The sequence below is a fragment of the Trachypithecus francoisi genome, unplaced genomic scaffold (assembly GCF_009764315.1).
Source record: "Trachypithecus francoisi isolate TF-2019V2 unplaced genomic scaffold, Tfra_2.0 Lachesis_group12, whole genome shotgun sequence".
Classification (NCBI taxonomy): Eukaryota; Metazoa; Chordata; class Mammalia; order Primates; family Cercopithecidae; genus Trachypithecus; species Trachypithecus francoisi.
The window spans coordinates 47,387,687-47,403,837 of NW_022681457.1; the positions used below are offsets into that span (position 1 = coordinate 47,387,687).

The 16,151-nt window shown below is 37.6% G+C and overlaps 1 protein-coding gene across 2 annotated transcripts in view; it reads right to left on the reverse strand.

The window, feature by feature from the left end:
• DDAH1 (dimethylarginine dimethylaminohydrolase 1) overlaps window positions 1–16,151 on the reverse strand; it is a 142,996-nt gene that overhangs the window by 84,007 nt on the left and 42,838 nt on the right. The window contains exon 1 of one of the 2 annotated variants that reach the window (XM_033225464.1): window positions 2,053–2,200. The exons of the other annotated variant lie outside the window; for it this stretch is intronic. Within the exon in view, the coding sequence (XP_033081355.1) occupies window positions 2,053–2,055 (3 nt within the window). The 5' untranslated portion in view covers window positions 2,056–2,200. Of the gene's footprint in view, window positions 1–2,052; window positions 2,201–16,151 lie in introns of those variants that run through there. 2 annotated transcript variants of the gene reach the window in all.

Sequence of the window (16,151 nt, forward strand, 5' to 3'; positions counted from 1 at the left end):
CTTTTTAATGTGTTCTGAAGGTGAAGTATTTTACTTTTATTTTAATTAATTTTTTTAGAGACAGGGTCTTGCTATGTTACCCAGGCAGTGCTGCAATCACAGCTCACTACAGCCTCAAACTCTCGGGCTCAAGCAATCCTCCTGCCTCAGCCCCTCACATGGCTAAGACTACAGGTACACAACCACCACCCCTAGGTAATACTTTTAATTTTTTTTGGTAGAGACAGGGTCTGACTATGTTGGCCAGGCTTATCTTGAATTCTTAGCCTCAAGTGTTCCTCCTGCCTTGGCCTCTCAAAGTGCTGGGATTACAGGTGTGAGCCACTGTGCCCAGACCTGAAATTATGGTCTTTTTAAAAATCTGCCCCTGATTTCTTTCTTCTAGCCAGGGTCTAAGCATGAATGCTTTACTTCAAGCAGTCTTTCAACTATAGCAAACAAGACTACTTGTCAAACTATTTTTATAGACAAAATATTTTCAAAAATATTTTCAGTACAAATTAATTTATGCTGTTTATATCTCAGATTTGATATTTTCTTCAGAAATGTATAATTTCAGTTATAAATACTAAGATATAAAAATGCTTTGTGTGTTTTTCTGGTAAACATAACTGAACTAAGACTACATTTCTAGAAAACACAATTAATAAAAATCTTCTGTCAATTCTCATTTTTTGCTCCAAAAATATTAGTTTAACTTCAACAGATACCTGTTTTCTTAAGAATGCTGGGTGTGTACCCGTGGAGGAGTGTCTGTTCCAAGTGATAAGAAGGGATCAGTGTGTGTTGGCTGTGGACTGGGACTGTCCCTTAGGGCCTGCTAATGTTCGATCTGGTGAGTAACAATCTCAAGTTTGAGGAAAATTTTCCCTTGGATATGTAAACTCCTAGATTTACCATATATATACACATATATATACACAGACACACACACACATGCACGTACACATGTACACATATACATATATGTGTGTATATACATGCATGTAAAGTAAAACAGAATAGTTATATCCAAAAAAAAAAAATCTGAAAAGAATCATTCAAAACGTGTGAGACACATTGTACTTAAAATGTACTTTAAGGCCTGTTTCTGTAAGAGTTGCCTAAACATCCCTAGGCTCTACTCTTCAGGAATCTTATTTCCAGGCACAGTGTCCTGGAGCATTTGCAATTTTTCAATTGGAACTCTCAGCACTTTACTTTAAAAATAGTCTAAAGTCAGAAACTGAAATACTGATCTATTTGTCAACCCCCAAGTTGCTCCTTAGTCAATATAATGTTGAATATTTCTGAATGAAGGATTCTTAAGGCTGGCTGCGGTTCAGGCAAGTCCTAAACTTATTAAAGGTAAAATAAGTTATTCACACACAAAAAATATATAGTCTATTCTCAGCTGGAGAAAGATCTATTTTCCCCCAAAACGGAATTATGTATTAAATCAGTTCAAATTTTATTTTGGACCACTAATCTGTAATTTAACATAGTTGTTAAAATAAATGGATGTTTTAGTCTATTTTATGTCAAGTTGTTTACTAGAAAAAATAATTCAATGGGTAGAATATTTAAAATAGTTTTCCCTGTGTGCTTACTTACAAATGGATACATGTTGTACTCTTGGCAAAATTTACCTGTTACATGTTAACAATGTAATTGCTGACAATAAAACATTAGCACAAAACAATTTCTATATCTTAAACCATAACTATATTCCTCCTGCCACTTTTAGTAGGATCATGAATATTTCTATAACTAGTTTTTAACAAGTTTCTAAAATATTTTTAAGCCCATACGAAAGAAAAAAAAGGCTTATGGAATTTTTCTTTAAGAACTACATATTTCACAAATAAAGCTAAACAGAAAAATGCAGATCAACATCACAATTACCAAGTATTGAGCATTTAATGACCTCCATTTCTAGAATCCACTTCTTAAGAGGATGCCACCAGTTCATATTGACCCATTATACATGAAACTTCTGCCTGTAGGATTGCAGCTGACAAAGCCTGAAAGACCACATTCTAGAAGGCACTGCTAGGCTTCATTTGTCCTTACCATAGCCGACTGCCATCAAATTGCCATCCAGAACTGCTTTTGGGAAGCAGTTCCTCCGCAATCTTTTCAACAGATTCCCTGTTTTAACATCCACCTGTGTTACTGAAGAACAGTCTGACCCGGATTGAGCCATGGAGCAAATAATAACACTAACTGCAGCTCCAGACAGAAAAAAAAATAGGAGTTCATTTTCCAGACTCTTGTGGGAATACAGAGCATGTCTGCTGAAACTGAATCCAAGAGTTCAATGATATTGTAGACTCAAGTATTTCTTTATATTCCACGTAATAGCTTTTCCGTTCTTGGTGTTTTATAACACACTTCTGAGCCATGATTCAGAAAGTGAGGGAAATTCTCTGTCTTTCTCTCTCTCTCTCTCTCTCTCTCAAGTTATATAAAAATTACAATTGCAAGGTGAAGCTCTAACAGAAAGCCACAGGAGTTGCTCTATGTACTGTTCTCACTGACCCCCATCACTGCAACTTAAGTCAGCTCATGTGGACTTTCCTTGAGGAAACGCCACTTCTTTAGGCATTAAATCTAAACTTCTTTCCTTTGGGTTTTGTTTTGCTTCATTTTTGCCATACTCTACAATCTGCCCTAGAAAGCTTGAGTATTACATCTTCATTCTGTCATTTTCAACCCTGTTTTCTCTCTTGACAAGGATAGACATGTTATTTTGCTGATATCACTGTTGAGTTGTACGAGGCCTTCTCTCTTTAGGCAGGGGCCACCAGAGTAATCAGTTTTATGTAGCTGCCACTTCATACTACTGTATCCTAAGAGCAGACATGCTAGCAATTCTCTTCAGTTTAACTCAATAAATAGGCCACATGGGTCTATTTATTAGCTGATATTAGCCTCCAACATCTAATATAACAAATATTACCTAAAAGAAATAGGATTTAAACTATATCTAAGATTACAGAGGGAAATAGTCAAGCACCTGAGGAAAAGATCTTGTTTTTCCTTGCTATTAAAAAACTTTCTGTAAAAACACTATACTTGGTTCTATAGAGGGCGTGCATCATCAGGTTGTGAGTACAGACATGGAGATGGTTCCTTTAAATAAACACAGGTGTCAGGAAGCTTAAGCATGTAAATGGAGGTCACACCTTATTTTTTCTGTAAGCTTAAAGTCTTTTTTTTTTTTTTTTTTTTTTTTGAGACAGAGTCTTGCTCTGTCACCCAGGCTGGAGTGCAGTCGCCGGATCTCGGCTCACTGCAAGCTCCGCCTCCCGGGTTTACACCATTCTCCTGCCTCAGCCTCCTGAGTAGCTGGGACTACTCGCCACCTCGCCCGGCTAGTTTTTTTTTTTGTATTTTTTAGTAGAGACGGAGTTTCACCGGGTTAGCCAGGATGGTCTTGATCTCCTGACCTCATGATCCACCCGTCTCGGCCTCCCAAAGTGCTGGGATTACAGGCTTGAGCCACCGCGCCCGGCCGCTTAAAGTCTTAAAAAGTCATGTTCTGGATCAACAGGAGCAGGGGCGTACCAAGGCATGGTCCATTCCCTGCTCCGCATTTGGCTGGGAAAGGCTTTGTCCTTGGCTGGATCTAAAAAATGCCCTAAAAAAAAAAAAAAAAAGCCCTGCTTTATAGCAGTGAATAGTAAACTAGAGATAGCATGTTGGAATACAAGTCTTGAGAGAAGGTGGAGTCCTCTATGAAAAAGAGAGCGCCTCAGAGAGAGAGGGGAGACAAGAACCCAAGAATCACAAATGTTTTGTTTCTCTGCAAGAAAGAAGGCCAAGGTGCAAGACTATCCCCTGTCCTCTTATTCTAAGCTGCCCTCATGTAATGAATCCTCTCAGTCACTCACTCAAATACATCTCTTTTGAAATTAGAAGTAAAACCAAACACTTATGTGGCTAACTTAAAATAAAGAGGTTTGGCTGTATTTAAGAGCACGTGGATATTAGCCTCCAACAGTTTTAAAGAAGCTAAGAACTGAAATTTATCCAGGACCCACTACGTGCCAGGACTACCTACCATGTTTCCTCATTTGAATTCCATAACCACCCGTGGTGGTGTGCATTATTATGTTTACTTTATAAATGTGGAAGTTGGAGCCCAAAGATGAGGAGTAATTTGTTCAAGGCAACACTATCTAGAACATGGAGCAACCAGGCCTGTCCAATTCCAAAAGCCACGTTATATCTGAAAAGCTTCTTTTAGAATATTTGAGACAGTCCTCATAGAGATTTATGAAATAGAATTTTATCTTGAGAAACTAAGAAATACAGAAGAGAAGCTTTCCTCATCACTACATCTGGATCCAATAAACTTAAAAATATTTTTTTAAGATACATTATACTTGATTTTTTTCTCTTTTTAAATTTGTAGTCCAAATTATCCCCGTCCTCTCAGCAAAATGAAATAGTAATCTCTATGATAAATTATGAGATTCTCTATAATGTGAAATCATCACTAAGTCCAAAGACAAAATAAATAAAACAACTATTATGTTTTAAAACTTGAAATATTCAAGAAGGATACATATAGAACACAGTATACTTTTTTTAAAAATTAATTTTTTAGTTAACAAAAATTGTGTATGTCTTTGGCATACAGCATTATGCTTTGAAATATGTATACATTGCGGAATGGTTGAATCAAGCATATGGCTTACCTTATATACTAATCATTTATTTGTGGTGAGAACATGTAAAAATCTACTCCTTCAGTTTTTGAGTATATGATGCACTGTTATTACATATAGAGAAAAGAATATACTATAAACATTCATAAAGAGCAAGCTGAAAAAATTACATTCCTTTATTTCATGGTAGTTTTGAATTTATATATTTTTAAAAACTATTGTATTAAAGCTTTAAAATACAATGCTAAATTACAAGGGTCTTTATGACTCAAAGAGAAACAAGGAAAATTAGAGTACATTTAACAAAATTTAAAGAAAACGTAAACGTCTTTCATTGGAAATATATAAGAACAAAAACACATTATATTTCTTTAAGAGAGTTTAGACCTTCCTCCTTGAGTTTTTGTTTTTCATGTGTCCACTTTTTAAATGTTTCCATTTCCTCCACACACATATTTCTGAAGAGTTATGAGCAGGAAGTTTTCTCACGTATTTTCCCAAGTAGAAAGTCCTCCAGCTGCTCATAGACTTTCCCATCGCCCCAGTATTAAAATTCTGGGTAAAATTTTAATTACTAATTTAGGAAAGATGAGATATTTAAAAATTTAATACAGTTTGCCCTTTTTACAGACTATGTAGAATAAAGCCTTAGTATGCTTGAAAAACCTCTTAGCAACTGAGAGCGGAGCTGGCCAACAATGGATGATTCATTGATTTAGCTTGAGTGTGCAGGAATGTCTGCCAAAAGGTCTGAATAAACTCACATTGCTAGACACTATGGTAAAATGTACCCTGACCTCTTTTAAAACTCTATCAGAGCGGAAAGTTAAACTTGCAGCTTTCCAGCAATTCACTGGCATCTGGAAACACACTTGAATTATAATATCTTGCTTTTATAACAATCGATAGATTATTATTTTCACCTAATTAGACAATGGCTGCTACTAATTGGAGGTTTCTAAGGGGACACCACTGTGTTTTTAAGCCCTAAAAATAATGGTTTCCTATTCAATTTAAATCTGAAAGGAGGCTTTTTGAAATCCAAAACTGAAACAACTGATTGTTGGTTTTTGGTAATATTGACCCAAGGGTTATGAAACATTACCCTAAACAATAATTTGTGCATTTAAAATTGGTAAACATTATGTAACAGATACCCTGTGTCTCTAAGTTTATGCATATATGTAAAGATTATACCAGGACATCCTATCTTATATTTACATAAAATTCAAAAGAGCTCAGATCTTTTGGTTACATCTGTCATTTGTCTCCTCAACATCCTTTTTAGGGGTAAGTATTATTTCTCCTGCTTTAGAACTGGAAGACCATGCATGTGGAATTTTAAATTGTTGGCTTGTATTCATAGGTATTCAAATCAAGGGCAGGCCTGCGTTTACAAATGGATATTCTATTTCAAAATTGAGTATTAGATACATTGCAGTACTTTATCACTCACTTCAGCAGCTATAATAAAAATAATCCATGAAACCAAATCTTTGTTTCCCAGTGGTAAACAAAGATATACTTCCTAATTTCTTTTGCCCTTCACAAATGTAAGCCTAGAGCAAGGAATGTTCTGCCTTGAAAGAGCTGTACTTTTGTCTGATTTACTTCTTCTTCCTCATCTTGCCCCTTACCTTTTTCTCCTCCCTCTTCTTCTTCTTCTTCTTTTTTAATCTTTTTGTGGCAAAATATTCAGGATTAACTGAACAATTCCCTGCTCCACCCCAGAGGTAACCATGTTTATCAATTTGAAGTACACCTTTTCATATTGTTTTCTGGGGCATTTCCATGATTAAATGAATATATAAAATATATCATTTTGATTTACATGTTTTCCCGGTTTAATATATTATCACATATTGTTCCATAACTTACTTTACAAAAAAAGTACTTCTTGGAAATCTTTTCATACCTGTACATTTGAATCCATTTCATTTTTAAAACTGCTAAAAAGTATGTCACAGTTTTAGCTTACTTTGTGAAATGGGGCAAGTTATATCCATCCACTAAAAATATAGCTATTCTTCCAGCATAACCTAAATGGTCATATGGAACAAAACAGCATATGGAAAAGTACAAATGGGTGAAGAAATTTAGTCTATTTTTTTAACTTACTTCACTCTTGACAATTATATGTATCCAATAGCACCAGAGGCAATGAGTGGGCTTGTTACATTGGACAGCAAAATCCAAGTAGTAAGATGAACACAATGGGGATCTTGCCAGAAAGGGGCCTTGTCACTTGGAGCAGAGGAGTAGAGAGCTTTATGGGTCAAAGTTGAATAGAACACACACGGTTCCTGCCCTCATGGGGGTTAACAGTCTAACTCTTAAAAGACCTTCCAACTTCACCCTCCTCTCCATTCCCACTGATAGTCTAGATCAAACTTGTCCAACCCACAACCCGCATGCCACATGCCGCCCAGGATGGCTTTGAATGCAGTCCAACACAAATTCATAAACTTTCTTAAAACATTATGAGATTTGTTTGATGATTTTTTTTTTTTTAGCTCACCAGCTATTGTTAGTGTTGGTGCATTATATGTGTGGCCCAAGACAATTTTTCTTCTTCCACTGTGGCCCAGGGAAGCCAAAAGATTGGACACCCCTGGTTTAGACTTTCCACATTTCTGGTGTGAACTATTGCAGGAACCCCTAAGTGGTTTTCTTGAGTCCAGTGTTTTGAACAGCAGAGATATTCCCAAAGAGAAAGATCTGATCATGTCACTGCCCAGATGAAATACTTTCGTTATTTTCCCTTAAACGACAATACAGGACAGAGCGTAATCATCTCAACCTGACATGCACAGTCTAACTTCCCAATTTTTCTGCTGTTACTTTAAGTTCTAGTCACATCAAACTTTCTACTGGTCTGTGGAGATTCTATGTCACATTTCTAAGCTTTTTCACATACTGCCTAAAATGTCCTTTACCTTTTTCCACCTGGATCTCCTGCTTGTTGCACTAGACCAGCTTCAACATTGCCTCTTTGGTGAAGGGCTACTTGACTTCCACAGCAGGGATTTACTTCTTCTGTGCTCCCAGAGCAGGTTGCGTTCACCTCTATAATAGCATTTCATGCTGTTTCAGCATTATTTGTAATGCATATATGTTTTCAACTTTATTTATAAGAAATTGTACATATTAGTTAAAAATCAACTGTAAAGCACATATGCTAAAGTTTTTGTCGAATCTTAAGTTATCAGTCATAACTCATTGCTATACTAGTCCTTAGCCCTACTTGAGTTGTTGGACTGCAAGTTAATTGGGAAGATCCAAAGCCAATTGTAATTGCAACAATTCTCCTTATGTATATACCAACAGAGATTATGAAATTATAGATTAGCTGAGCACAGTGGCTCAGGCCTGTAATCCCAGCACTTTGGGAGGCCGAGGCAGGTGGATCACCTGAGTTCAAGAGTTTGAGACCAGCCTGACCAACATGGAGAAACCCTATCTCTACTAAAAATACAAAATTAGCTGGGCATGGTGGCATATACCTGTAATCCCAGCTATTTGGGAGGCTGAGGCAGAAGAATCATTTGAACCTGGGAGGTGGAGGTTGTGGTGAGCCAAGATGGCACCATTACACTCCAGCCTGCAATAAGAGTGAAGCTCCGCCTCAAAAAAAAAACAAAAAACAAAAAACAAAAGGAAATGAGATTAACATTGAATATGCTGGGGTTCAGGTACTGAGTATAATTGAGTTTAAAACACATAATTTAAATAAATGTTTAAAGATGACTTTGTAGTAGCTGGCTTGACCTAGTCCTAAGAATATTTTGATTCTTAATTTTACTTAAGTTTGTCTCATAAATAATTAAGTCTTTGCTTCCCTGCTAGAATGCCAAAGTATACAAGACAATGAGAAATATCCCCTTGCTTCTGGTGGAATGACCTTGGGGAATATGAACCTATAAGAAGCAGGCATTCTGATGACAGGTGTGGGAAGGAGGGAGGGAGACAGTATAAAAAGGTAGAGTCAACCATCAAAGAGCCCATAGGCTGTCGTAGATAGCATTGTTCATCCATGGTGCTGAGATGATGTCCTGAGACCCAACTCTACCCAAGCATATTCTTCACAGGTCCACTGACTGAGTGTCTTGGCAGGGATCCAGACCAGCCATCCTAGTCTAGCCCACAAGTTATCACAGCATCACAAAAAACACTGTAGTGCATATGAAAACATTTAACCACTGTCAACCATGAAACAGACCAATAACAGCTGACAGAGAGGCAGGAGTTAATAAATTGCAATAAATTGTTATGAATTGCCTGGAATTAATAAATTAAACATTTGGAACAATTGCAGTAAGTAGCTTAGAGTAATATTTTAAAAACAAATGACAAGCGTTAAGGTCAGGTAGGTCAAACAGAGGAATTCACATAACTAGAGAAACAATTAAAAGGTAACAGGCCTGCCTTAAGCAGGATGCTCACTTGCTTGACGAAGTAAATTTTGACCCTGATGAGGGGACTGATGCTGTGTTCACTCCCATGCTATGCTGTCCTTCTGTCTTCTACACCAAACTGCATGAGCTTATTTGGGGGCAGGGACTGTCTTTCATTTCTAGATTCCCCAGGTCTTAGCAAAATGGCTGTACTGTATACATCTGTCTAGATACAGATGCCAGGACAACAGACAATTGATTCTATTGGGTCCTAAATATAAAGACTGTGAAAAAGACATCTGCAGTTCCTGATAGCTGCCATGATGGCAACTGCTGAGCAATTTGAAGGTAAACGCTGTGTTTCACTATCATTCTGTGGCTCCCCATGGGGACTGCTGCTGCTGCAGATTCCTCAGAAGTATTCTGGTCATGCTGGCTTCTGCTCTGAAAGGGAGGAATTTTGAGAAACCAGAGAAGGGTCAGCTGACACCTCAGCTTCAGCACTGTGGAGGCCAATCAATAGCTAGAAAAGGGTACAGAAAGGAATAAAAGCAGAACCTCCAATCTACCCAGGCCTGCAGGAATTTTCTCCACTGATATCATTAGAACTTCCGTCTAAATTATCCCACTGATATAGAATGTACTTGTGGAATTTAAGAGAGGCACTGGACTGATTTTTAAAATTCCTACATGTACCAAATTCCAGGCATAGTGCCAATGGCAGAGAAAAGAATATTCTTTTTTTTTAAATTAACTTAAAACATGTGAAAGGTTTTTGTTTTAAGGCCTGTGATAGTCTCTTGTTTACTATAAACAGTCTCTATAATTCAACTCCATGTGACTACAGGAATTTCTTGAGTTGCAGTCTACTACGTCACACTAGACGCTCTAACACTATTTGTTAAGTGACACAAATGAACACAGAAATTAATCAGTCTGCTGTTGGAACACACTGAATTTCATCTTTTGGAGTCTTCTAACAATTTTTCATCTGCCTCTTCTAGCTAGTCCTTCATGGCAAACCACAATGACCCCTTCACTCAATGCAAGACTATCTTCCTGTGACTGAAGTCTCTTGGTCATTACTGGCTCTGAGCCTTTGCTCGGTTATTTCTTCCACCGAGAACATCTTCCCCTCTTCTTTACTACCAATTGGTGTAATATGTCCCAAAACTTCCCCTTTGTTTCCCCCTAATCCCATCTCTTCTTGGCTTCATCATGTTGATGGCATCTGTTGAGAGGACATTTGTACCTCTCATCCTTGGAAAAGCATCAAGGTAGTTCCCTAGAGAATGATGAGATCTGGTCTAAAGAACAGTGCAAATGGCATGTATAAAATATTTTGAGGGAGGCACGGTGGCTCGCACCTGTAATCCCAGCACTTACAGAGGCCAGGGCAGGCACATCGCTTGAGCCCAGGAGTTCAAGACCAGCCTGAGTAACATGGCAAGACCTTGTCTCTACAGAAAACTAAAAAATTAGCTGGGCATGGTGGCACATACCTTTAGACCCATCTACTTGGGAGACTGAGGAGGGAGGATTGGTTGAAACTAGCAGGTCGAGGTATCAGTGAGCTGTGATTGTACCACTGTACTCCAGCCTGGGTGACAGAACAAGACCCTCTCTCAAAAAAAACATTTTTTTTTTGAGGAATGGTTAGTTTGTTAATATATTCTAGAAATATATAGCTAGAGAAAAATGTAAAATAAATCCATTACTATGAATACCTACATACCAGGCTGCTACATGACTATTACCATTATCAAGTTCTCACTACTTTTGATGGAATCAAGGAAATTCAGTGCACTTTAAACAACTGAACTGCATCTGTGATAAGCAGAAAGTAAAGGAAATTTACTTAAAGTTTTACCATTTAAGGACACTGGATCCCAGTTCTATGAACCTGTGCCTGAGCACATATTTTTTGCAGCTGCTGATACACTTCAGAGCCAAAGCTAAGCTTTGAAAGTTTGGATTCCTGTGTGTTGTGATAATCAGCTGGGGTTTGGAAATGCCTTCAAAAATCTAATGCTCTGGCCCTTTAACAAGGCTTCTGAAAAAACAATTTAACATCTGGAATCAAGTATTTTGTGGAAGTCCAAGACCAACAGAGCAAAGAACATTTCTTTCAGTAATAGTTAAAATGTGGCACTTCCTTCTCCTTCATCAAATAAATGGGTTTATTTAACAAAGACCCTGAGGTAGTTTATAATAAGTAAAATATGGCATAGAAGCAAGGTATAGAAAACAGGACACTCCAGATATTTATCACTGAAAGTCTTTCCTAAATAATGCTGCTTTATTCTTCCGGCATCATTTTCTTTTCCAAAATTCAAATCTGAAAAACAAAGTCAAGCCTCCTTCATTTAACCTTTCTAAGAGACTGCAGCGTGAGGATGAGTAAAGAAATTACAGAGTCCATCTTTCATCTTTTCCAACATACTTCAGAAGAAGACAAAACCAGTAACTGAATGTATGGATTTCTTAAGTCTTTGGGCAGCCAGAGTAACTCATATCAAATGCAAAAACAGAAGTGGTTATATCTATTGAATGTTGACTAATTCTCTACAGATTTTAGATATTGTTTAAAACAACATATGAAAATGTGTTCCCTACTAAAATAATAATAGATGACATTTATTGTATGCTTTACATGTATCAGGTCAGGCACTATAAATCCAACTTTCAAAATAATTACTGTTATCCTTTTCTTCTTGTGATGAGTAATTAATACAGTGGTATGGTGGAACTGGCATAGAGACAAACAGAACAATAAAATAGAAGGATTAGAACCCAGAAACAGATCCACACATATATAGGGCTATACCTCACAACAAGAGGGCACTGTAGATCAGCAGGTAAAGGACAGACCATTCAATAACGGTGCCAGGAGAGTTAGTCCTCCATATAGGGTGTGGGTAACAAGCAAAAGAAGGAAATTGGATCCCATCCTCACACAATATATAAGAATACATTCCAAATGGAAGTAAGGTCTTAAACATGAAAGGCAAAATGCTAAAGCTTTCGGAAGACAATATGAGGAAAGGATCTGACCACATTAAAATTAAGAGCTCTGGGTCATCATCAAAAAGTACCACAGAGTAAAAAGGCAAGCCACAAACTTGAAGGCAATATTTGCAACACATACAATCAACAAAGGATGTTTCCAGAACATATAAAGAATTCCTTTGAAAAAGAGAAACAACTCAATAGAAAAATGGGCAATTGATAGATAGGCACAGTGTGTCTCTCCTCCACTTTCTAAGAAATGGAGGACAGAGACTGTCCCTTACCCACTAACCTACAATGTGCTCTTTGTTGTGAGTTATGGCCCTGTATATATGTGTGGAGTTGTTTCTGGGTTATTCCTTCGATTTTATTGCTCTTTGAAAGTGGAGGAGAGACTCAAAGACTGCCTGGCACATGGGACGTACTCAAACAACATTTGATGAATGAACAAAAACACAAATGGCCCATAAACATATGAAAAGACACCCAAGCTCATTGGTAATCAGGGAAAGAAAAATGAAAACCACAATGGTTTTTTTTTTTTTTTAAATAGAAGGAAATTTTTAAAATCAAAATTTAGAAGGCCCCTGTCACTTTGTTAACGAAAATCAAATATTTCAAGTGTTAGAGAGAATGTGGTACAAGGGGCACCATTTTTTTTTTTTTTTTGAGATGGAGTCTCACACTGTCACCCAGGCTGGAGTGCAATGGTGCCATCTTGGCTCACTGCAACCTCCGCCTCCCAAGTTCAAGTGATTCTCCTGCCTCAGCCTCCTGAGTAACTGGGATTACAGGCGCCCAACACCATGCCCAGCTAATTTTTTGTATTTTTAGTAGAGACGGGGTTTCATTATGTTGGCCAGAATGGTCTCAAACTCCTGACCTCGTGATCCACCCACCTCGGCCTCCCAAAGTGTTGGGATTACAGGGGTGAACCACTGCACCGAGCCAAGGGGCACTTTCACCCATTGCTTGTGAGAACGTAAATGCCTGAAAACCATTTCAGCATCACTTACTATAGCTTAAAATCTTGTACACTTTACAAGCCAGCTCTACTTCTAGATATCCGAGCGAGTTTCTAGCACGTGCAACCTCGGAGATATATTTCAGTTTATTAACTGCAGGATTGCTCATAATATTAATAGCAAGAAACAATCCCAATATAAATCAGCAGAAAAAAATGAATATATTCATACACTGAAATACAGTATACAGTAATGTTAAGTAAAATAAGTCACACAAAAGCATATAAAGTATGATTCTATTTATGTAAAGTTCAAAAAACAGAGAAAATGAAAGACTATATTATTTGGGGGGAAAATAGACAAGTAATGAAATTATGAAGAAAAACAAGGGAATAGGTTGACATAAAATTCAGATGAGTAGTTACCTCTGTGGGGAGGACTGTGATTGAGGAGAGGTTCACAGATGCCTTCTAAATTTTGATTTTTTAAATCTGTGTAATAAGTATACAGGTATGCATTTTATTTTCTCTAAACTTTTCAGTTGTTTTAAAACACTATTCTGAATGTATACTTTTCAATAATTAAAACATTATATATCAGCTGCATTTTAAAATGAATCAAATTCTTTCTGAATCCTACCATAGGAATTATCTGAATTATTTACTTATACAAATTGTATCATGAAAGCTTTAGAAAAGCAAATAATATTAAAGAAAGAAAAGCAAATAAAATAACCCTTTAATTTATTAATACTGATGTTGATACTTTTAGTTTCCAGTTTGCTTAAGTTAGGACATATTTGCATATAATTTACTTCAAGGTATGAAAAAAGAATATAAATTTTTTGAATCTTTCACTCTAACAAAGTCTTATCACAGTCTTTGTGTGACTGTGATTTTGGTTTCCTTCTATATATAGTATTTGGTTTTTGTTTTTTTCATTTTTGAGACAAAGTCTCACTCGTGGGTTCAAGCGATTCTCCTGCCTCAGCCTCCTGAGTAACTGCGACTACAGGCGTCCACTATGACACTGGCTAAATTTTGTATTTTTAGTACAGACAGGGTTTCAACATGTTGGTCAGGCTGGTCTTGAACTTCCGACCTCAGGTGATCCAGCCGCCTCGGCCTCCCAAAGTGTTGGGATTGCAGGCATGAGCCACCATGCCCAGCCTACTAATAGTATTTGACTAGTTTGATTATCTGCAGGGAAATAGTCATAAAGTTCATAATATTCCCAAGGATATTTATTTTAAAAACAGTTGCCTCTAGTTTCTGGAAAAGAAAGAATTTAGAATAGTGTGGTCAGACCTGGAGTGGATCAGACAACGGAACTGGTGTCTTCTTTTCTTTCTTTTTTTGAAACAGGGTCTTGCTCTGTCGCCCAGGCTGGAGTGCAGCTGCATGATCATGGCTCGCTGTAACCTCTGCCCTGTGGGCTCAAGCAATCCTCTTATCTCTGTCTCTTGAGTAGCTGTGACCACAGGTGCACACCACCATATCCGGCTAATTTTTGTATTTTTTGTAGAGATGGGGTTTCACCATATTGCCCAGGCTGGTTTCGAACTCCCAGGCTTGAGCAATCTCTCTGCACTGCCCTCCCAAATAGGTGGGATTATAAGCATGAGCCACTGCGCCTGGATGAACTCGTGTTTTCTAACCAAGGTTCTCTCAGTGGCTCTATACCGGGTAGTGGTCCTACACATAACATCATGAAAGACAACACTATATTTTATTTTTTAGAAGACCTTTTTTTTGTGGATGAAACCCACTAACTGCAAAATGATCAAATTAACAGGTGAAAAAATATGATTTTAATGAAGGGACTCTGCTGGCACCTTGAGATGAAATCTGAGACCCCCACAGCCAAGCTGGCTGGGCTGGAAGGCTCTGTGGAGCACAGCGTGCAGCCAGGAGTTGGCACTGGCCAAGGACAGCCACCTCCTGCCAGTGCTGGATCAGTCTACTGTGCTGGGCAAGTGGGAACAGCAGGGAGGGAAGCCAGGCCTGGCTGTGCGCAAGAGCCCCATTCACAGAGAGGCAAGTGGGTTCGAGATGCTTGTGTTCTAGGCCTCACCCCTTCCATCACACCAGTCTCCATCCCCAGTATCACCACCCCTACACCCTCTAAATGTTGACAGGTCCCTTCCTGAGGGCAGGTTCCTCACCACTCTTACAGCTCAGTCGACTGAGAAGTCCAATCATATTTTCTGAGAATTTAAGCAAACAGGATCCCTTTGAAGAAAACCGAAGTTAGAATGTAAATCCTATCTCCTTCTAGGGAAATCTAAAAGCCTTAAAAATATTTCTCTTTATCGATCTTAATACATATAACTCTCCTTATAATCGGTAGCATCTTCCTGCTAAATTATTCAATACAAAAAGAATAAAATAATCTCTATCCTCTCTAACCCCCAAATAGTATTTATTTGCCCTATAAAAGCCATTTCTCTCATGAACTGAAGAGTGAATTTAGAAAATCAATTGCAAGATAATTGAAAAATGTCCTGATTTGAAAACTAAAAATAGGCAATTCATTGTCAAGCTGAGACTTAAAAGATGGTCTTAAAGATTGTTTTAGAAATATAATTATTACCTATATTTACATACCACATACCATTCTACTAACGATTACAAATCATAGTTGCTTTGTGGAAAGTCTGTAGGAAATGGTGGCAGAAGATAAGCTTTCAGACAGTTTGATTAGGATGGGCATAATGACCAAATCTACAGAGCTCTTTGAAAACATTAGGATAAGGGGCCGAAATAGCTGCTTCATATTTTTGAACCTCATTTGTTATTAAGCTTGGTGCTGCTGCAGGCAGATAAGATCCAAGACCAAACACAAAAACATACATTTGATTCAGCAGGAGGCTTATCTCAGCAAGTGGACCAATCAAAAACTTGGTCCAAGAAAAGCATTTTCCTTTTTTGTCCCAACAATTCAGGGTCTCTCTACAGTGTAACAAAAAGTGAAAACATGAAAGGTTAATTTGTTTTTTGTCCCACTAAAATGAGACCAATAAACCTTGGTAAAACAAGAAATTTATGAAATTCCTTAAAAAACAAATTTCTTTTTATTTGGTTTTTATTACATAATTTGACACGTTGGGTTTATAATTCATAGGAACA